This window comes from Coloeus monedula (genome assembly GCF_965178545.1).
Source record: "Coloeus monedula genome assembly, chromosome: 1".
NCBI classification, from domain to species: Eukaryota; Metazoa; Chordata; class Aves; order Passeriformes; family Corvidae; genus Coloeus; species Coloeus monedula.
Genome location: NC_138781.1, coordinates 21,875,675 through 21,898,081, shown reverse-complemented (window position 1 = coordinate 21,898,081; position 22,407 = coordinate 21,875,675). Strand labels below are relative to the sequence as shown.

Genomic DNA, 22,407 nt, shown 5'->3' with positions numbered 1-22,407 from the left:
CTTGTAGTGGCTTTGCTGGGATAGAATTAATTTTCCTTACAGCAGCCCAAAGGTTGCTGTGTTTCGGATTTGTGACTAATCAGCATCAATAACACACCAGTGTTTCAGCTGTTGCTGGGCAGTGCTTGCACAGCATCAAGGTCTTCTCAGTTTCTCTCTCGGCAATCACAGTGAGTAGGCCAAGTGTGGGCAAGAGTCTGGGAGGGAACTCAGGACAGCTGACTCAAGTGGGCCAAAGCACTCAAGACCCAAGGACCCAAAACTCAATTCTTTCTCAGTTTATTTCCCCAGGCTGAATTGGTATTTTGGCACCAGCCAGTTACTGGGCAGTGAAATGCTGCAAGAAAACAGTGTGAACCAATAGGGTTTTCATATCTTGTAAACACAAACCAGTGAAAACTGGAAAAAAAACTGTTCCAAAACCAGGAGAAAATTCTAGCTTCCTCAAGAAAAAATAGTTCTTTGTTTTCCATAAGCATTTCAAAAATCCAGTGTATTCATAGGGACTGATGAGACACATCATTTTTCAAGTTTAGAGAGAAACTAAGCTAATACATACAGATGCTAAGGAGTTACTACAGTTTGCTGTCATAGCTAAAAGAAAGCCACCTGAAACCTTTGAGAAAATTGCTTCCCCATTAAGAGTAGATTCAGTGGACAGACTGAATATGCAAGTTACCTGCTTTAGAGAAACAGTTATTCTCAGAATTAATGGTTTCTCTTTCCCACAAGGCATACTGGGAAGGATACTTAAGTGACACCAAGTGGAGTTGAGTGCTCTCAACCTTTGAGCAAACCACTGGGCGTAGTTTCAAACATATTTTTTCTAGGTTGCCCTCAAACATGCAAGCTTTGAGAACAGCAGGCCCCTAAGAAAAAGATTTAAGAAGCTCGCTGGATCGTTTTCAACACTGGAATTTGAAAAATAACATCTATAATCTACTACTAGCCTTTTCCCATGCATGCAACATCTTTTTTTTTACAGAGAGCTGTAAAACATAAAGTGCTAAATACAACGACTTAGAAGAACAAAATACACACAACAGTCTGTCATTGAAAGTCACTTTACTGATGTTACAATATGTTAGTAACATTGAAAACCACAGGCATTTGTATTAAATACGTTTGTAGAAGTGGATACTGTGACACTGTTATTATTAAAAGTGAGCAGGAATTTAGAACCCCAAATTATAATGATTTGATTTTATAAAAAGCAACATTTTGTTTAGCTACATGAAAGCCAGATTCATTCAACAGCCCAATGCCTGTAATGTTTATGACAAAAATATCACACTCAAAGCTAGGAAGTTGTAAATTGCAATGCTTCACTTTGATGTTTGTCAAAATCATACGCTTTTATTACATCAGGTATGATTTTTAAAGGATTTTAACTAGCAAAGACAATGATATTATGCAAATCATTGTTTTTGCCAATACTAGCCCAGCCACAGCGGTGAAACATGATTCTCCTTGCCTCTCTCAATAATGGCTAGTATGAGTGAAAAAATAGCTTTTTTTTTTTACAGCAATGCTCAAGTTAGATATCAGCACAAAATGAAGCTGCCAGAGCCAGTTGGTATATACCATTGCAAAAGCTTTGCTGAAAGAACTGGTCATACAGTAAATAGTGTTTTCTCCAGCAGATTAAAAATTCTGTAATGCTTTGCTATTCTGAAAAAAATATTTTGCATTTATGCAACAATAAAAATAAGTACTGTATTCTATATAAAACATTGCCTATTGTAATATATTTTTATCCTTAAGAAAAGAAAAATCAGGTTATATATTCACAGTTTGAGTATGTACTGGACTGTATTTCCAAGCATAAAATATGCAGAGTCTACACAGGCAGTGAGCAGGAGTTCTTGTACCAATAATCAAACTAAATCAGCATTTGCTGTTCTATAGAGCCTTATAATATTGCATCACTAGCTGCTCGTACCACTCTACTTACAAGGTCAGTCAGGCCTATATACAGAATTTCTAATATGGTTGTAAAAATAGACTCTCCATGCTAAAGTTAGAATATATAAGGTCTTAAGGCCTCATGTTGATTTTTTTAAAACAAAAACTTTTTTATTCAGAGGAATACAGAAACAGAAAAACAAAAGCTTGTTGCTTTGACATTTTATGCTCTAGCAATTAAAAACTCTGTTAAGACAACTTTACTTCTCCCTTAGAGAACATGTTTCTTTTTAACTGCTCTGTGCTTATTTTCCCAAATTTTTCTCATCTCATTCTGAATTATATTGTAATTATGGCCTATCTTAAGTAGCAGAAGTTTTTAAACAGTTTAAAGCTGGTTTAGCTGAAGTGATTTTGAAACTGGTGTAGACTGGATTTTAAAGAGCTAGAACTGCCAGACCTGACTAGGTGAGCCAATTTTGAAGCCAGGCACAGTGTCTCAAGTGTGAGCAGTATCTGTGTTCTGAACTTACTGCTTGTTTTCCTTACTTGGCTGAGATAGGAATGTTGACTGTTGTAGTGCTCCTCTAAATACTTGCAGAAAACTGTTGTGGAATGACAAGATACCATGTGCTGGGTGCACAAGCTGCTGTTTCCAAAGCTCCAGTTTACATCAGCATCCATACTTGAGACACCAGAAATGGTTTTCATAAGCTTAGAAAATATTTGTGTCAAAGGAGATTTTTACCATAGATGACAGAAACCATTACTTCCTTTCCTGTTTCTGCAAAAATCACACTTAAGAGAGTCCTCTTTGTATTGCAGCTATGTTTACACAACCAGTTTCACTGTTTCATTTTTCTCTTGCCTTATTAGAAAAGTATTTATGTGCACACAGGAAAATCACCCTACTGTGCAGTCACGGGATCACAACCTGCACATATTTGTGCAGTTTATTCAAATTTGTCTTCAGGAATCACAGAATATTCTAGGGAAGGGACCCACAAGGATCATCAAGTCCAACTCTTACTTGAATGGCCTGTACGGGGATTGAACCCTTGACCCTGGCATCATTAACACCATGCTCTGACCAACTGAGTGCATCAAATGTGATCCAAGTCAAATCCCATATTGCTGATAAATGTATGATTTGGAAGCCATGCAAATAGTGGGTCATCAGCTCAGCAGTCTGATGGATAATCTATTCTTGGTATTCAGTGGAGACTGAAATCCTCAAGCTGTTTAAAAATGAGGCAAATAACACTACATTGTGGTTGAAAACAGTGGTCCAAACAGTCCATTGTTACCCTGTGACACTGATACTCAATTTAGAGAAAGAAACAGATGATCTTCTGACTTGGAGCAAGAGAAACAGGAAACAGCTCAACTGTTAGGTTCACAGACTTGGTGATTAAAGAAGCTTAGCCTTCAACAATGCTAGAAGTTTGGAAACACACAGGATGGCTTAGTCACCGAGTGGTTTTACCAGTAGTCTTCTGGTTTAACCACAAGTAACAAAGCCCCAAAACAGCTGCTTGCTCAATCCCCACCCCCAGTGGGATGGGGCAAGAGAATTGGAAAGGTGAAAGTGAGAAAACTCACAGGTTGACATAAGAACAGTTTAATAATTAAAACTAAATAGTTATAGTAATAATAAGAGGAAAGAATTAATGAAAAGGGAATCAAGGGAGAAAGAAATAAAACCCGAGAAAGACAAGTGATGCAAATGAAAACAATTGCTCACCATCAATAAACCAGTGCTCAGCCAGTCCCTGAGCTGCAGTTCCTCACTACCAACCTTCCCCCTGGATTGTTGCTGAGCATGGCATCATATGGTTTAGGATATCCCTTGGGTCTGCTGTCCTGGCTGTGTCCCCTCCCAACTCCTTGTGCAGCCCAAGCCCACACACTGGTGGGGCAGTGTGAGGAGCAGAAAAGGCCTTGGTTCATTGCAAGCACTGCTCAGCAATAACTAAAAAATTCCCTGCATTATCAACACTGTTTTCAGCACAAATCCAAACCACAGCCTCATACCAGCTACTGTGAAGAAAATTAACTCATCCCCAGGCAAAACCAGTGCAAAATCCACAAGACGTGAGGCATCATCACCTGATTATAGCACGAGTGGAAGATCACAGAATCATAGAATGGTCTGGGTTGGAAGGGACCTTAAAGACCATTTACCTCCAACCCCCTGCCATGGGCAGGACTTTCCACTAGACCAGGTTGTTCAGAGCCCCATCCAACCTGGCCTTGAACACTTCCAGGGATGGGGCATCAACAGCTTCTCTGGGTAACCTGCTCCAGTGTCCCATCACCCTCACTGCAAAGAATTTCTTCCTAATACTTCATTTAAACCTACTATTATTAACAGCATTGGAAAGACCCTATCCATAGGGACATATTGTGGAAAGGTGACCAACTTAGCAGCTTTCTGATGTCAGCCAACTCAGAGAGGCTGTTAATGGATGAATGTTTCATGAAAACGCTTTTCAGTTGGAGTGAAAAGGGGATGGAAGAAAACAGGAGCTCGCTGAGTTTTATACTGGAGTGTGATAACTCTGCTTACAACAACTAAGTATGGGATTCAGTGACAGAGCAAGTTCTGAAGGCTAACTGAAGAGCATCCTCCTTTAGGATTATGGAGTCTCATCCTTCTTTCACATTACATCCTATCCATTAATCAATTCCTCAATGAAATTACAGCAAATTTGGTCAGAATTTGTAGTATATGCATGTCTATAATAGTGTAGGTACCCATTCTCAGCTCTGGTTTTGAAAAGAGTTGTCGCATTAGTGTTGACAAGACCAATCAGTCCAAACCAGCAATAGGGATTCAAGTAAGAGGATTTCAGTACATTAACTATTGACACCGTTTCTTTCTGATTTTAATCCAGGCTATAGCTCAAAGGTCCACTTGTTCAACAGCACAGTCATTATTTCATGAGCACATGAGCTCAGCAGGTTCAACATCTCAAATCAGGGACTCTTTTATCATTTGGAAGAAGCAATCTTCAAAGTCAAGTCACACTTCAGGTGACTGGCAAGTACTGGCTTAAGTTCACAACTTAAGCAAAGATAGGCTGTATAAAATTAACAATCTTGAATCTACTTACTTACACATAACAAAACTATATGTGAATTATCAGTCACAACCATTTCTGGTATATTGCCTGAGATTACTGAAGTTCTTAAGTCAACAAATCCAGAATTAGTAGGTAAATCTTTACTTGTTAAACTGTGGCATCATTGTGCAGCATTATTTTTAGATACGATCTCAATTTTCCAGTCTCCATCAGTTAGTCATATTAATTTTATTACAAATTACACAAGGTTCTTCTCCCACATAGAAATACATAAAGATAGCTTAAGTATAGCTCATCCTGCAGGTCCTATGCTCACATGAGCAATTACTTCTAGTTGAGAACTGATAGCCTCCCCACTTCAACAGGCATCTACAGCATAGTTGGCAATAACTGGTTCATTTATTAAAATAAAACCAAAATAAAAGCATGAGTCTCAATGAGTCAAAATGACTGATCTATATTAGTGACAAGTACTCTATTTTAGTCTGGATGAGGTATTATGCGGCACTTTGTATTGCTATTGCCAGTGTAACTAACTACAGTGGATAAAAATATTTGCAATCTTCAAGGTTATTAATCTGGCAGCTTTCCAACACACTACATTTTAAAAGTAGGAAATGACAGTTTGTAAGCAAACTTCTCTCTCCAACCTCCACTGGCTTGGGAAGCTCACACAGCCCTGCCAGTTCAGGTCTCTAGAGTTACCAACCTGATTCAAAGTCCTCTGCAGAAGAATTTTGCAAAAACCCAAGTCCGATGATATTCTCACTCTGGACCACCAAAGTGAAAGTCAATGTTTATTTAACCTAAACTTAGTGCTCACAACTAGACTTCCAGTCACTACATGTCTCCAAATGAGAAGGTGAGTGTTAAAGGTACACTACACACATAACTGTATCATCATATGCTACAAATGAATTATACCAAAACAGAAGAAGCTGAAAGTACATACTACATTGAAAATACAGTCAGGAGGGACATCTGTTTGCAAAACAAGAAGCTATGAACATCGCAGAAAGAGCCAGTATGTTATATCCAGTTCTGTCTGCCAAATCTTGCTGCTTCTTGGTAAGGCAAAATGGAAAGGGAAGAGTAAACAGTGGTAAACATGAAATATGCACAGAAATCTAACAGAATTATTCAAAATTACATGCCAGTTTGTATCCAAAAAAATACCATAGAAGGCACATGATGAACAGTCCAGTTACTAAAGACAAGATATGAATATGGGAGGGAAAACCAGGTGACAGAGTAATACAGTGACGATCAGGTTAGCATAATGTCCTAATGTGGGTGAACCTCTTGAGGGTCCTGCTCAAAGTTCAGTGAAATCAAAAAAAGACATATTGATTCCAAGTTATGGCTCAGACCCTAATTTCATGAGCTAAGCGCTATCAACTATCTTTAATCCAGATATCCACATTCAAAGTAAATCTTAGCAAAAAATATTTTTCAGTGCTGATTCATATATTTACCTTTCACAAAAATGCAGAATCTTTCCCTAAAGCAATTACAGGTAACTGGCTCCTTCCAGATGGTCAGTCTGCACCCATTTCTGCTCACTTATATTTGTCTTTTTCCAAATACTTACCAGAACCTGTCAACTGTGAAGAAAAATCATTTGAACGACAAGGCCAATATTTTGTCATAATCCAACATACAGCCTAATCATAAAATATAGTGCTTCTAAAAATCTTACATACTTTACAGCTGCCAACATCTTTAAACATTTCTTAATTTAATCTTACATATATCTGACTTTATTGAGAGACGTAAAAGTTAAAAAAATACATTAAAAGGCTGCAAGTGTTGGGTTCACTTACTAAAGGAAATACATGAAAGAGGTAGAAGATTCAGAAACACCATAGATGTTCCCATTACAATAATATCTAATTAATCATACAGCTGTTGGGTAGGGTATTCAACTGCACCACACAGAGTCAGGTGTTTTATTCTGCTATGGTACTACCTGAAGCTAAGAAGTAGTCGATTTTGGAAAACCAGAGAATTATAAACTGATTTAATATGGTCCATTTTCTTACTGACTGAAAATTCCCAATCAGAAGGCATTTGCTTTACAATAACCTTTAGAAGTCTCAGGTGTTAGAAATATAACCATCAACTTACACACAAGATTAATATGGTAAAGAGTTGTTTCCCCCCCCCCCCCCCTTTTTTTTTCAGCTAAATTCACTTGTGCTCAGTTTAATGCCCCAAAAAGTTGTCAAGGGGGCTTCAGGGGCAGCAAGCATAGCATTCAAGCGCATGGTAAAGGCGATTCCAGTAACGAATAAAAATTAAAAGACAGCAATGAAACTGGCCACTTGCCCAGTACTGTTATTATCTAGTGCAGTGAAATCATTATGCTTCTCATAAGCCTATGCCTTGCCATCTAAAACAGTGTCTGAAATGCTCTATCAAAAACACACAGCAACTCTCACAGATGGACTTCACATCACCACATCCTGAATGGATTACTTAGAAGTATTCCCAAATGTCCAGTAAGTTTGGGCTGCACATGACTTAAAGACTCTGTTGTCTGCCGAATCATCCTTGATAACACCTGTGAGAGGATACAGTGGTCATCTCACTAAACAAGGGATTTTGGCTGGTTCCTCTTATGATGATTTAAGACAAAGTGCTGCTGTACTGGTTCCACAGTCTACTGTACAATTGAGATTGTCAAGACAGTATAAGATGCCAAAAAAGTTGTATAGATTTTGGTCAAACACCAGTTTCTGAGAGACATAGTTTTACAGTACTGTATTTTCTGTATTTCCAAGGATGTCTGCTCATAATATTAGAAAATCTGAAGTGTGATGATGTTAGTCGTGACTGTTTCTTTAGGCATTTGGCAAAATACACTTACGTATAACAGCTATTTTTGACATTATTGAATGTTTACATATATACAATCTGTATACTGAGATTATAAACATGTAAGGTAGAAAAGAAAAGGTATAATCTTTGTTTGTTTCCATTTGTGTCAAATAGTTTCCTTTCAAAGCTTGAAATCCTGCCACAAAAAAAAAAAAAAATCCTGTATTTCTTACTCCTGCATGCTAATCTCTACTACAGTATGTTGTTTTTCCCTTACACGTGGAAAGTAAAGAACACAAGGTTCATGCACACAGCGTACAGGTTTACATCGGCTGGGCTCTCCGTGAGGCACGTTCCCAGTTCCACTCTGGTCTGACTCAGGACTGCAATAAACCAGAGAAAAACCTCTATTACACAGGACTGGCAAGTGGACTGTAGTTGGGATTCTAGGTAAGTGTATCTGTCACCATGTGGAACAGCCTTGTCACATCTGGGCTAATTATTATTTGTCAAATGTTATGATTTTGGTTGTTCATCAAATCCGTAAGATACAAGTCAACAAAAAAAAAAAAAAAAAAAAGAAGAGACTGTTTTCTTCCTTTCCACATGAGAGGAGGTTCTCACTGCAATATCATGGGCATCTCTGTTGATCTTTCGAATTGTCTGAAGAGCAGATGAATGTGCAGTGACTCAGTGATGCTGAGTTTCTATAAAATCCAAAGTAAACAGTTCTGATGTGACCCCAGGAAAACAGTGCAGCTAGATGGATGTCTCCCATAGCTGGAGAGAGGGAAAATGAACACAAACACACATTGAACACCAAGATAAAACAGGCCATTACCCAAACAGTGCAAGGAGCTTGTTTGGCGAACTGCATCTACATCACTTGGGTCTCCAAATCTCATCCCAGCCTCTGGTGGTTATCTGTTCACCAAGTGAGCAGACAGTCTCAAGCATTTCAGCATGACGTGCAGTCAACATAGTAAATGCCCATGGCTGGGTGTTCAGTTTTCTTTTTGAAGCAGAAATGTCAGTGTAGCATCAAACTTGTACTAGACAGCTTTTACCTCAGAGTTACGCTGATATTAATGGAGAGATAACTTCCCATTCTCATCTGCCTAACTCTGCTCAGAGCAGCATGACTTCCTGTTGTGGGTTTGAGCTGCTGCCAAAGCAGCTCCAGGGCTGAGACACATCAGTACAGCCTGGGCTCCAAGCTGCCTTGGGAAACCCTGTGCTGCACCTCACACAACCTTTTGCCCCAAGCAGCACTGATGGAGCAGCTTGCAGGTTCCCTCAGCAGCACTCCACTCCTTTTTTCTTGAAAAAAAAAGGACCGAGAACAATGATGAGAATCTCATCAGCATCAGCAACATGAACCAAGTAAAGCTTCTAAAGCAAATTTCAGGACTTTTTTGTTTAGTGCAATACCTGCTATGTCTGAATTGACACAAAGAAAGCAAGAGCCTTTTGGAGCAGCTGGAAATCTCTCTGTATGGGGAATCACCATCCACCACACATTCCAGCAGTTCCTGCTCACTCTAGGGGGGCCGGGGTGGGCTCAGGTCACACAGCAGTGAAGTCCCTCCAGGTCTGCAAGCCCTCCACATGCTCCATAACTGGAACTTTGTTACCTTTCCATAAAGCTGGAAAGCAGCTATCCCCACAGCCTGAAGGAGAGTTGTTAGGAGAAGGGGTAAGAAAGGACAGCCAAACACACCACTTGCTCCAGGGCTGCCTGTCCTCTGCAGCCCAAAGGCTGTCCCAGGCACACTCTCAGCTTGAAAAAAGAAAATTAGTGAAATCTGGGCTTCAGGGCAGGTTTAAGAGGAACCTGAAAAGCAGTCTGTAAACACAGCCACCGAGGCCTTTATCGCTGCCAGAGGCTCAGCCTTCCAGCAGCTTCAGAACTTCAGGGTGCAAAGGAAATGCCACTCCAGCTCTCCCTGTTGGTCAAAGGTGCTAATCTGCCACAGTTTCCTTTTGAAAAACTACCAGTAAATCAAGTTACTGATGAAAGGCAGAGAAGAGGAACACATACCCTGGCACTTTGCCTGTTGGCTTTTTTCTCTTCATCAGGAAGTGGTGGCATCGGGTACGGGTACTTTCTGCTGGAAGCAATAGATCCAGTGGATGAAGACGGAGACTTTGCAGGAGACAGTGTCCTGAGATGTTGAAACACACAAAATAAATGTGATGTCTTTGCATTCTAGCACTGCAACAGCAACTGCCATTACTCTGAAGCTTGGTTCAGAGACAAATATATAGCTTATTATTAGCTCAATAGCAGGGGAATAAAATTGCTTGATCAGTTGTCTTATAATTTCATTATATGAATAAAGGTATTTATAGATTTCAGGAACACTGGAAGAAAGAAAAATTTGCTACTTCTTATTAGAATTGTATTGCATAACAAAAATTACTTCTTAAACTGTTTTATATGGTACTGTAATTAATCATTATTAAATTAATAAAACAAATCTGCAATTGAATAAATACAGAACTAAAAGAGAAACATGGCATTATAAAGCCTAAATAGAAACAGTAATTGTATAAATACAAGCTGAACAAATGTCTTCTCCCAGTGACTAAATGGCAATTATCAGTGTCTTTATGCATATCTTACACATCTCCTAAATTGATACAAACATAGAAAATAAATCTATTATTTTTGTAACATTAACTTACACAAATGCATGCATTTGGAGGCCAAACTGTTAGTTGTGTAGTAACAAAGGCATATACAAAGTGCTAATAACAAATTGTTATACATGCAAGCATCATACAGTGCATATTGTTCCAGCCAAAGAAAGAGTCTGATGAGAATATACAAAAATGGACTGATTAGTCAATGGCAATCAGCATTTCTGTACAAGGTGAGTAGAGTAAGCAGGAGCAAGTAAATGTTTGTATCACATGAAAGGCATTCTTTTCATGTCAATAAGGCAACAGCACATTATTGACTGAAATTTTATACCCAAGAAAAACTCTTATGCTTTTCTGTTTTGAAAATCTGCACTTTTCCCACTTGAGAGGTTCCTATCAGGCTCTAAATCTGGGCAGAGTAAAATGAAAAAAAGGCCTCAAAGTAGAAAAATTGAGCTACCCTGGCCACCTTGTTCTCTTGTACAGACCAAGGGCATTTACTACAGGAGGCCTCTTACTACGGCAGGCACATGACTCAGCCCTCCCTGAGCACTGCTATCTAGTATCTTCTGAGTTAATGTGTCCTTGAAGATGAAAAGTTTCCATAAGAATATGTGAAATTTATTTACCTTTAAATAACTCCACTTTTATTTTGGACTTGTATCATTTTGTTGTGTCTGTAGCTCCCTACAACAGCACATTCTCTTGCCTCCCATACGAACAATGACTGATGGTAGCCACAAGCAACGAGGTGTCAATGGAAATTATGTGATGAGAGCTCTCCAGTCTGGCTCATGATCCTCTAATGCCTCACGTGGTAGCCTCTAAGTACAACAGCACTTAAAAGATTTACATTGGTACAATTATCTGAACATGGAAGTGTACATCTTCACTACCTGCACATTGATCACCCATTAAGATGAACTGGACATACATCAGTGTTTTCAGGAAAAAAACCCTGAAACCGTTACTGCAGTATAAAACAAGGTTTTCGTATGTCCAACATCATGGATCTGGGCATCAAACTGTGCATGTAAGAAAACAGGTTAATTTAAAAAAAAATTCCAGGGAAAGGTTGTTAACAGTGCCCTGCTGTTCACTATCCATACAAGTCCTCTCATCTCTGCCCCTAAGTGGACTAGAAAGATCACTAATAAACTATTTGTGGATCTAGAATGAAAAACATAAGGAGAAGAGGGAAGAGGGAAAATAAGGAGAGCATATTTTACATATTATTAGTAATCCAATTATTCACTAATTTTACCCCACTGCTGCAGTAGAATTTTAAATTTTCATTTTAAAATTTGTAACAATGCACTTGGAGATCAGAAGCAAGGAACTGGGCTTGTGGTATCTGACTTGGCAAGCCCTATCAGAAAGCTGTTTCTAAGGTAGCACAGCCAGGCGGTGGCACACAGAATGAAGGCATCTCCCATCTCTTTCACCATACCAGGCACAACACCTCCAACACACCACAGGCTCTTTACATTTTAGGCACTCTAAGAGAAGGCCACAGTGAGAGGAAAAGCCACAGCCAATCTACCTGTCCATCCATCTGAGCAGGTGATCCTGGAAGGAGCAATAACCCCCAAAAGATGGGGCATCTTGAACATCTTCCCTGCACAAGCAGGTCCTCCAACCAGGATCCCTAACTGAGCCTTTTAGCCAGGAAGCTTTGCACCATATCTTAAACACACTGTCTTTTCCAAAGATTTTGAAGGCCAGGCCTCCAGTGTAGCTGCCTACATTTCCTTCTTCTCAAACCCCCTTTGCACTGCCTGCTCACCTGCAGTTCGCACATCTAACTGATACGAGCTTTGCTGCTCAGCTGCACCTGCAACACTACAGCCAATCCATCGAGAATGCAGTTGCACACTTACAGAAATGACCTTGCCCTGCCCTCACAGGGCCTCACCACTTATTTTTGCTGTGGAGTTACATGCTGGTTTTTGACATCTTTAGTGCCAACTACTGAGACTGTGAACATACACGACTCAGCATATGCTCACAGATCTTACAATGCGTCTTCTGTGATAAATGGTGTTGTTTGAGGTGGTTTTGATCACCTTTCAGGTTGTGCCCTGCAATTGTGTATGTGCTGTGTATCCCAGATTTACATATACTTTAAATGAGAAAGGTCAGGTCTAGCTCTTTCTCATTTACAGGATGGAGAGACAGCATTCAGGGACACTTGCAGGTAATGCTGGGATTAAAGGTAGGAAAACTTGGCAGTTTTGGTCAAGGGTGGGATCCACTTAGTTTTCACTAGGGTTTCAGTTCTCCTGCAATCAATCCATTAGCTTTCATGCCAAATATTGCTTCCAGCTGAAACTTACACAAGAAAACAGTGCACAACACGACAGAGATTTAGGGGTTTTACTGCCAACCCCAAATGAAGCCATGCACCTCAACTGCAAAAATTCTAATTTTTGACCAGAAAGCAAGATAGAGTGGCCACTTTGTGTCTGTCTGTCTGTCCTGAAAGCTAAAACTCAGAGTGTGTGGAGACCATTCTATGATTCACAACAAAGCACTGTGGCAGCAGGAAGACATCTGGAAGCAGTCCCTGCAGCCATGGGCCTACCTGCTCTGCCTCTCGTCCCTAAACAGGGAATGCTGGCCCACAAGAAACAGTGCAAAATGTGTCACCTGGTCACACAACTAAACATTTTGCAATTTAGAGTGTCATTTTAGCTGAACTCAAGGCAGGTGGCCCTGACAGATCTGAACTGTTCATGAACTGTGAGTGATTCTCTTTTGCAGACTGAAATAATGTAATGAAATTCAATTAACATTCAACCTGGTGAAAGCATTTCAAGCTCAAATATAGATCCTATCAGCCTAATCTGACCTTTGCTGCTGTGGATTCAGCTCTTTGTAGGACATCATCAGCCTAAATCATCCTACATTAGGAAGTTAGGATCTTCGAAAAACACTGGTGTGGCTAAATATTTTAAAATAAGTTCCTTTTAAAAGAAGCCACAGATGTGCACACATTTCCTCAGAAAGAGCAGCAGCAGAGGGGAGAGAGAGGAGGCTCATGGAGGGGCTGCAGAAGAGACAATGGCTATGGCTTGAGCTGTCACTTGGATCAGTGAACTGTGCCTCAGAAGCAGGCGCCCACATGCTTCAATGAACTCATCTCCCTAACTCTTGACAGAAAATCCTCATCCTACTGACATCAGTAGGAATTTTTTCATTGTCTGCCCACAATACCAGTAATTTGCTTTGGTTATAATAGGGAAAGTTTTGCTTGTTTGTTTTTTACTTTAAGCACAGTCTAGAGCTGCCTCAGTAAGAGCAGCTTGCCAAGGGCTGACCATGGCTCCGGCCTCAGCTGGATGCTCCCAGAGGAAGGTAATGGAGATGATCAGCTGAAGAGGAACTGAGAAAAAATCAAGGACACAAAACACATTAGAAATAGGAGGGAAATGACAGTCTACTGTTTCCTCCTTCCATGCCCCTTCTCGATGCCCTTCCAATATAGGAAGGCTGTTTTCCTTCTAGCTATGTGCTCTGGGTCTCCATCTTAAAAAACTCTTTTGTTTGTAAATCTTTTTGTTTGTAAACTACTTTTGTATTTAAATAACTCTCATAAAATATAACTTATTGTAAATATTTGCACTAAATCAAATGTAGGCAGCTCAATGCTTTAGAAGGTGCCTTCTAGTCTTTTTTGTTTATAATTATCCATAGAAATGCCACATTTGGGGCTTCTGGCAGTTTTTTTCTGATTGCATCATGGCTCCATCAAGTCTTTCAGATTCAGTGAGAATTCTGAGTAATCCTTAGCCATATTTCACAGGGTCAGCCTGTGCAGTGGACATTGCAATTTGCAGAAACAAGAACAAGCAGTAGAAGCACATTCATAAAATAACATCCCTTATAGCAAAGCTAAAATCAGGGAAAGGCTTCCTGCCTGAGTTTATTGCTCTGGTTATGTGGTTATAGCCTGGCACACAAAATTAAAATCTAGACTAGACTTTGAGCAGGAAAATGAAATTTTTCTTCAAAGATCTTATTTTCTTACAGATGGGAATCCCACACTTGGGAGTTTTCTGATGCCAGAGACACCAGCTACTATTATTACTATCATTAATAAAAAGTAATTATATGGAAATACCCATCAGACTTGTAGACTAGAAAAAAAATTAACTAGGATATCAGGTGCCAGAGAGACAAATTATGATTTATACAGGGGTTTTTAAGCAGGGGGTTTTTTTAAGATGGAGAAAATCTTGGTGATGACTAGTATCTCTTTTTTCTGAAAATCTGCAACATTCCTAGGAATTGTAGCAAGTGTTTTTGTCATTTCTCCTCATTCTATTTTAACTCTTCCTACAACAGCACCAGTCACCAGCATATTGTTCCTAAAACTACAGGGAAACAAGGAAAACAGCAGTATTACCTTCAGGACACATTTAAAAGAACAGAGAAATCAAAAGTAATCTGCGACATGAACATTACCCAGTGAAGTATTGCGTGTAAATGTCTTATCCTGGGACTCTGACTCTTAAAATATAGTACCAGCTGGACAGTCTGACTTCAGCCTGACTTTCTCTGACTGGTTTATCAAGCAACATTTGTTTCGTTCTGTTTGTGAATCACTTCACAAGCCCAGCCTCAAAACCCAGCGACAAGATGCTCCGACACACCATTCCTAGGAACAGTCTTTTCCTGTCCATGCTATCATTAAGCAAAACTGCATCTGATTTTTGTGGAGAAACTGTTAGTTCAACCTCTCATAAACCCATGGCAACTCCCCTCAGGAGATCTGATTCTTTGCCTTCCGTAATGTGTCTGCAGAATACTTCCCCATGATTACTTCATTTAATTAGGACAATAAGAATTCTAAATTTATTCTAGTTGCTCTCTCATTTCTAAAGGTAACTGCTGCAGGCAGTGATTAGTAAGCTTCTACGTTGCAAAATTTCTGATTTATGTTTCATCTCTGCTGATATATAGCCTTTAAAACTCACATGGGTCAGCTTAATCCTCATCTACATGCCAAAAATGCTTGGTTTATCTCAAATACAATTAGAAATGTGACTCATTCAGTGTAACAGCTGAATACCCTCAGGGGCAGGGTACACTCCCATCAGTTTAATCTAGTTACTAAATAAAGATGTACTGATGTTCAAAAATGAGAACCAAATTATGAGTATGCATACAGATTTTTAAACCTGTTTAACTAAACCATTTAAAGCAACCTGTTTTAAAATAGTGCTATCTTCATGTTCCATAGATGTCTTTGTTTATTGCTACCACAGGTCTTCTGATACAAAAACCCTGAAAGACAGCTATGGGATTATGTTATGGTGGGCAACTCTTGACCTTGCCCAAACAATAAAGGTTGAGAGGCTATTTTTAGAAAAAGATTTGGTAATAAAAACACACCTCACTTCTTATGTGAGTTTACCTAATTTCAGCTGCCAGGGACCTTTTGTCATTATCAGTCTTACTTCGCTAATCTAAAGGACCTCCCACCCACAAAGATTTTGCTCCATATGCAGTGATGTGGACTTCATGATCAGGTAAGTGTTCAGCTGCTCCATTAAACTGAACAGCCTGAGCCTCTGCAGTCCTTTCTGTGGTTTCTCTAGGCTTAGATCTCCCCAGTTCTAGAACATGCTTGCTGAACTGCAGACACCAGAACTGGACCCTCTGTCCCAGTGCTGAAACAACCAGACTCACGATACTCCCTGCTGCAATGTCCAAGTACCAAGAGACCTGTCTGATACCGACTGGCACAATCACAATGACCTCCTGTAACCCTCAGATTCTTGCACCAGGGATCTCTTCTCCCTTTTCAGGACCGAGATCAGGGCTGACAGGCTAAAGTTTACTCATTTTCCCTATTTGTTCACTGGAAAGCTTTTCTGCAGCTTACTCTGTGATTTATGAGATGTTGAAAGCAAACGCAAATGGTCTTTAAAAGTAACAATTTTATGGTCTTTTAAGGCTTCAGGATGTTTTTAGTTCTAAAAATTACTAAATTCCTACCCTGCCATTTAATGTCTGCCAGTGTTACTACTGGAATAAAAGTGTTTCATTAGTATCTTGTGATAAAACTCCCAAATGCACACTGCACACATTTAGTGTATGTTTCTGCCCTGCTGCACTATTACTAGGCCTACTTGTGTAGCAAAATTATTAAGATTCTATTTACTTGTTCTTACCATCCTTCACTGTTTTGGCTGAAGATTTTGATTATTATTCTTTTGATTTGTGTTTCTATAATTATCTTCCTTTTTTATATGTCAGTTTACAGCTTCATGGACTTTGTTCATGCTTTATGTTATTTGTCATAAATTGTCTTCCATTCTCTCCTATGCTGGCTCATTTTTTCAGCTGATGCAGAGATCTCTCTCGGCTGTGGGACTGTGTCTTTTGGGCATCTACTGCAACATTCTCAGTCTCTTCATTCATATTCAACAGGGGCCCAGCCTCATGCATTCTTTTTCTCTGTTACTTGGAATGTATCAGACAACGCACACTTCTCCCTTTCAAAAACAAGTGATATTTTCGGTTGAACCCTACCTCACTTGTAACAGATTAATTAGCAGTTTGATAATTAGAGCACAAAGTATATTCTCATACATTTAGTTTTCCAATTACAATATACAAATTATTTCATTGCAAGCTGAGGGTAAAATACCACTACTTTTTATACTCTTTTTCGTTTAAATTTTAGTATGCACTATATAAGACAGTAGGTAGAGTCAATGTGTTATGAAACCACTTGCTTCAGTAAATTAACATTCTATTTAAGTTAATACTACTTTATTAGTGATAAACATGTCTCATGCCCATAAAACGCTACTTGGCATAAAATGATGAGAAAGCTACTACAAGCTATAGATGATGGTGGGAATGCATGCACTACACACACCCTTTTCAATGGCTTCATTAAAACATTCAGAAAAAGAATTGTAAATTGCAAATGAAGCCAAAAACAGACATCAAAATGCAGCAAAAGAAGAGGGGCCCTTTGCACCTAAGTAACTTGTATTGATTTATACAAGGTAGGAGCCTCAAGATATTTGTATATGCTGGAACAGCTCTAAAAAATGAGAATTATAGAATTAATTTACAAAATACCTAAAGTATGGTCCTTCTGTGTTTTTATTCACATCTTCTACCCACTTAGCTACATTATATTCTCTTTTGAACCATGGGTTTAAATACCTGCAGAAAGCAATGGAAGGAACAGAGAAAGCAGAAGAACAAGAATAGAAAATCTGAGAACACACAGCACAAGCTTAGCAAGGATGTCTTCATCCCCAAAATGCAAGTGAATATGGCAAATAAATCAGTATGGATTTGGGTGAGGACTAGGCAACGTGTACAACTGCATGAGAAAATCTGACCTACAAGACTCATATGTTTGATTAATCTGGAAACTCTTTGGGATACATCATTCATTTAATGTCTTAAGGGTAAAATTCACTCCTATGTAGAGGGCCAGCATTAAGCCCACGGTTTGAACTCCCTCATGATCTCAAAATAAGGATGAAGGGGCGTTTTGGCTTCAATCACAAAGTTTGCTTGCCAAAGACACACTTTTGCACCCTCTATATAAATTGCAAGATAATGGCTAAATAAGCACAGAATCTTGGGCTTGAGCCTTTTTACAGGAATGAATTTCAGCCTCAGTGTGTTAAAAGGCTTGAATTTTTTGCCACTATAGTGACAATTTATGCACTTATAGGCAAACAACGCTCTAATTCTTCATTGTTCATTTAGTTTGGCTTTAATGGAGGTGGGCTGCAGAGTTATGTCACATTTTACAGAAGCAATCTTGATACCAAAACCGCAGTTTTTAGGGAAAAAAAGTCTGAGCCGTATACTCATATTAGTTACATGAAAATTATGAAATAAATTGATGTTTAATTATCTGATAACAAATTACCAGGGAAGAAGAAAACTTTTTTGTAACAATTTTTTTCCCAATAACAAGATAAGCAAATTCCTCCCCCTCTGTCACGTTAAGAGAAAAGGGTGATGCAGAAAACAGGAGTCTGCCTGGACCAATTTAAAGTTTGTTCTTGTTATATACGAGTGGCAACAACCAAATGATTATTTGTGATCACCGTCTTTATGTAACAGAGACTAGCACAGTGAAATAGGAAACAAATTTTAACCAAGGAAAATGGGAAAGAAAATTCCTCTTTAGGTTATTTTTTATACTTCTGGGCCAGTTCTTGCCACCCTTATTTATGGGAGTGACGCCAACAACCTCACACATGGGAACAGGCCTTGCAAGGGATTGCTCAGATGAATAAAAGTTGGGCCAAATCATGCCATTCAACCCCCTCCATATTTCAAACCACGATGACAACCAAAGCAGTAGCTTTTTCAACTTCTTTTGCTCCTTTTTTGCTCTGGAACATCTCCTCCCCACCCCGCGCAAGCACAGCCACAGCTCTTAGAATGTACTCGCCCTCAGCCACAAGTGCTTCTAAGTAGCTTCCTCAGCTCGCTTATTTATCAGGAATCGGGAGTGCTTTATGCTTTCCAGCTTGGGATCTTAGAGAAAGAAAACGTCAAAAGTGGTAGAGCAGCAAAACAGATGAACCACAAGTGAAGCAACAGCCTGACGCCAGCATCACCAGGAACTAATAAACTTCAGCTTTAGCTTTAATTGTACATTTTCTTGTACTCGCTGCAGTACTTTTGACTTGAGTTTTTTCATTTGAAAGGGTCTTATGGTAACCATGAAACACTCCCAATCTGGCTTCCTGTATTAGAAAACAGTGTAAGGTGGTATGAAAGCATGCAATTGTTGCACAACCATGTTGCAGGGTTTCCTGGGTCTGGGTATATTACAGACCATCATTCACCACCTCAATCCATCTGTTACAAAAAGGTTAAACTTGAGTTACTGCAGAGCACTACATGATACCATTGGAAAGCCCTCGGGCTGATCCTTCTGGCCACATGTTCACTAGCAATGGCCAGAATCCACATTTCCTTTGAGTGAGAAATTCTGCTTTAAACAAAGTGTCCTTACACATAAGCCTAGAGCTAGACCGACAGCTCGATTTGGCTCGTAGCGCAACATGCAACAAGGCAAAAGACCTGGGCTCAAGAGTACTCATACTCCTCAGGCTGGCGAGGAGGAAGGGTAGCTAGCGCTGCATCAGCAGGAGCACCTCCAAGCAGTCACGGTGTTTTGCCACAGTGAAACTATCGTATACTAGGGAAGGGACTTTTCACAGGATAAAATGGCAGCCCAGGATGCAGGGGCAGGTGAGACTGACCTGTGATCCCGACTCCCTGTTTGGGGGTTGTCGGAACCCCCTGGGCTTATGCCTTGGGCAGGGATTTGGTGGGCGAGAGAAAGCCCAGGCTCAGATGCATGGGTTACCCGGCTGCAAAAAGACAATATATAATAGAAAGTCTAAACCAAAGACGTTCGTATCAGTTATAACAACGAGGAAGACAAATGCTTATAGGAAAAGCAGTGCAAATTAACAAAGGTCTGAATTGCTATCTGTTCCTGGGACCCGTTTTAACACAAGCTCCCAATTAAACTGTCAACTTATTCAGAAAACTCTTATCATTCCTGGATAATTCTAATTGATTTTAATAGAGAACTATTTATCAGGCCATTTCATCAACCATGTTTCTGAAAAAGCATTTGGCCTGTTGGCATTCCTTCTACATGTAATGAACCATCTGCCTTTAGTAAAGAATATTAATCTTGTTTTAAAAAATCCAAAAACAATTAAAAATGTCCCAAAATATCTTTAGCAGTCTCCTCAGAGCTCTACGCTTAGCATAAGCCTTGTTCATGTATGTTACGTCCAAGGGTCATGCAAAGGTGTGAGCAGGACTTTTTTCAGGAGCTGCCCAAAGTGTTTGCCACTCCCTGTCAGTGCTGTTCATGAGGGCTGCAGACTTCAAACCTTGCTCAGTCCTTAAGAAATTTTGCTTAAATGATTAATGGCACAATTCTATTTGATGCTTGGCTGTATACAAAAAAAAACCCCTGTGCATAATGTGTGCAGTTACTGCAGATCCATGCATACAACAAGTATTTTTGTAGGCAACCACACTAGTGTCCTCCTGCTTAAAAAAATAAATCGAATTCTGCACAATGTAGGGCACCAATGAACCCAATTTTATCATGGTTAACTACAGTCTGCTAATTACAGGACACCAGCACTGTTATCCCTTTTTTTCCATCTCAACAAGCATGCTTTATTGGACTCCTACGGGCCACACAGGTGGACTTCCTAAATACTGCTTCAGAACAGATTTCAATATTATTCTGTATTTCCCAGACAAGTTAGAAAGGTAAATTGGCCTGGGAAAAGCCTCTGTGTATTCTGCAGCATTCTGCAGTATCAAACTCAAAGCAGCTGGTGTTGCTTTTTCTTTTTTCTAAATGAGTAAATGCTGGTCACAGTTAGATCATTCTCAGTCCATTTTCTCGCCTTGCAAAGCAAGCTGTCTCTCTAACCAGAGAGATAATTGCCCTCTCATTGCCATCAGCAATTCTCTCCATTCCCCACTGAATTGACACAGCATGTGGATCATTCAGTGGGAGCTCTCTCTCCAGCTGGTGACAGGACTGCCAAGGACACTCGGACAAGCCGTTCGGGCCTGTGCAGTCCAGGATAGAGCCGATCAGCAGAAAAAGTATTTTCCTGCCTGGCAGGCCTCTCCCAGGAACACACACACTGTGCTTCATCCCCAAAAAGTTGCTGCATGGCCCTTGGGAAGTACAAGCCTCCTCCCTGTAGTATCAGGGCTGCTGCTGGGTTGAGAGACCACCGTAATAAGCAGCAAGAAGGAAAGCAGAGAATTAGGTGGAAATTCAGGGGCACCTTTAAAAGAGAAACAAATATACAGGGAAAAAGATTTCCAACTCACAATGTCTCTGTCTGCCCACTTATTTAGTGCTCCAAAGTTCTCAGAGCAAATCTCATCTGTATTTTCAGCAGTTTGGCCAGACTAATTTTGATTTTATCAAACTATCTCATGCAAGGAGAAAAGAAAACAAGCAAAATAACATTTCAGTAAGAGTTTATCAGCACAAAGACAAAGAGCACAAAGACTCTTGAGATAAACTCCTCCAAGGGCTAAAATTTCTGGCTCCATGATACTATTTTGACCATGCAATGTTATAATTGCAATGTGCATCAAAGTATTATTTCTGTAACTTGTAACATAGGATTTTCTCTATGAACCCTTTCTGAGCCTGCTCACCTCAAGACAGTGCACTGCAGGTGAAAGAAAAGTTTCAACACAAACTCAAAATCCCCAAACCAAAGAAAATGGGGCCCAGAGAGCAGTTAGCATTATTAGTTTCCCTGCAGGGTTGGTATCAAGCCCATTTGCCCATCAAGGTACACAGTTAGTAGTCATGATACGGGGAAGGGCACTGTCATTGCTACCATGGTCAAAGAAGGGGCCATTCCCGTGTGGCGTCAGGTGCTGTAAGAGCAGGCCAGGGCTTTTGACAAGCCCAGAAAGTTCCCAGCCATTCACCATTCATTCACAAAAGTGGCCTGAACCAACAGGCTTAAGTACATAAGGAAGACTCTTTCCATGTGGGAAGCACTGCACACATGGGCTCTTCAGGAAACATAACCAATAAATCAATAAGCCATACTGGAAAAGTCTGGGGATCGGTCACTTGGTAGAGATTTTAATTACCCATTTATCACAGGGCTTACTCAAGACTGGCTGTTTCAGGCTTACAATGGCAAACTTCAAGGTACTCTCCAAGCAGATACCTCTCCTAAAACCTCCAGGAAGGTATGCAGAGACACAAATCTCTAACTCTGCAATGGCCCAACCCAAGGTGAAGACAAGGGTAGGAAACAGGTTATCAGAAACTCAGTATTGAACCAGGATACACTCAGCAATGGCAGTTTACTGTAGACAAAAGCCTGCAGTGATGGTGCAGGCTGCCACCATCATTGGGAATTGTTATGGG

At 39.9% G+C, this 22,407-nt stretch overlaps 1 protein-coding gene across 1 annotated transcript in view; it reads right to left on the bottom strand.

Moving 5' to 3' along the window:
* Positions 1-8,570: 8,570 nt before the first annotated feature.
* ADAM22 (ADAM metallopeptidase domain 22) overlaps positions 8,571-22,407 on the bottom strand; it is a gene marked incomplete at both ends in the record, with an annotated part of 125,719 nt that continues 111,882 nt past the window's right edge. Inside the window, 4 exons of the mRNA XM_082277856.1 lie at positions 8,571-8,591; positions 9,853-9,976; positions 17,559-17,645; positions 19,721-19,831. Of these exons, the coding sequence (XP_082133982.1) occupies positions 8,571-8,591; positions 9,853-9,976; positions 17,559-17,645; positions 19,721-19,831 (343 nt within the window). The remainder of the gene's footprint in view (positions 8,592-9,852; positions 9,977-17,558; positions 17,646-19,720; positions 19,832-22,407) is intronic.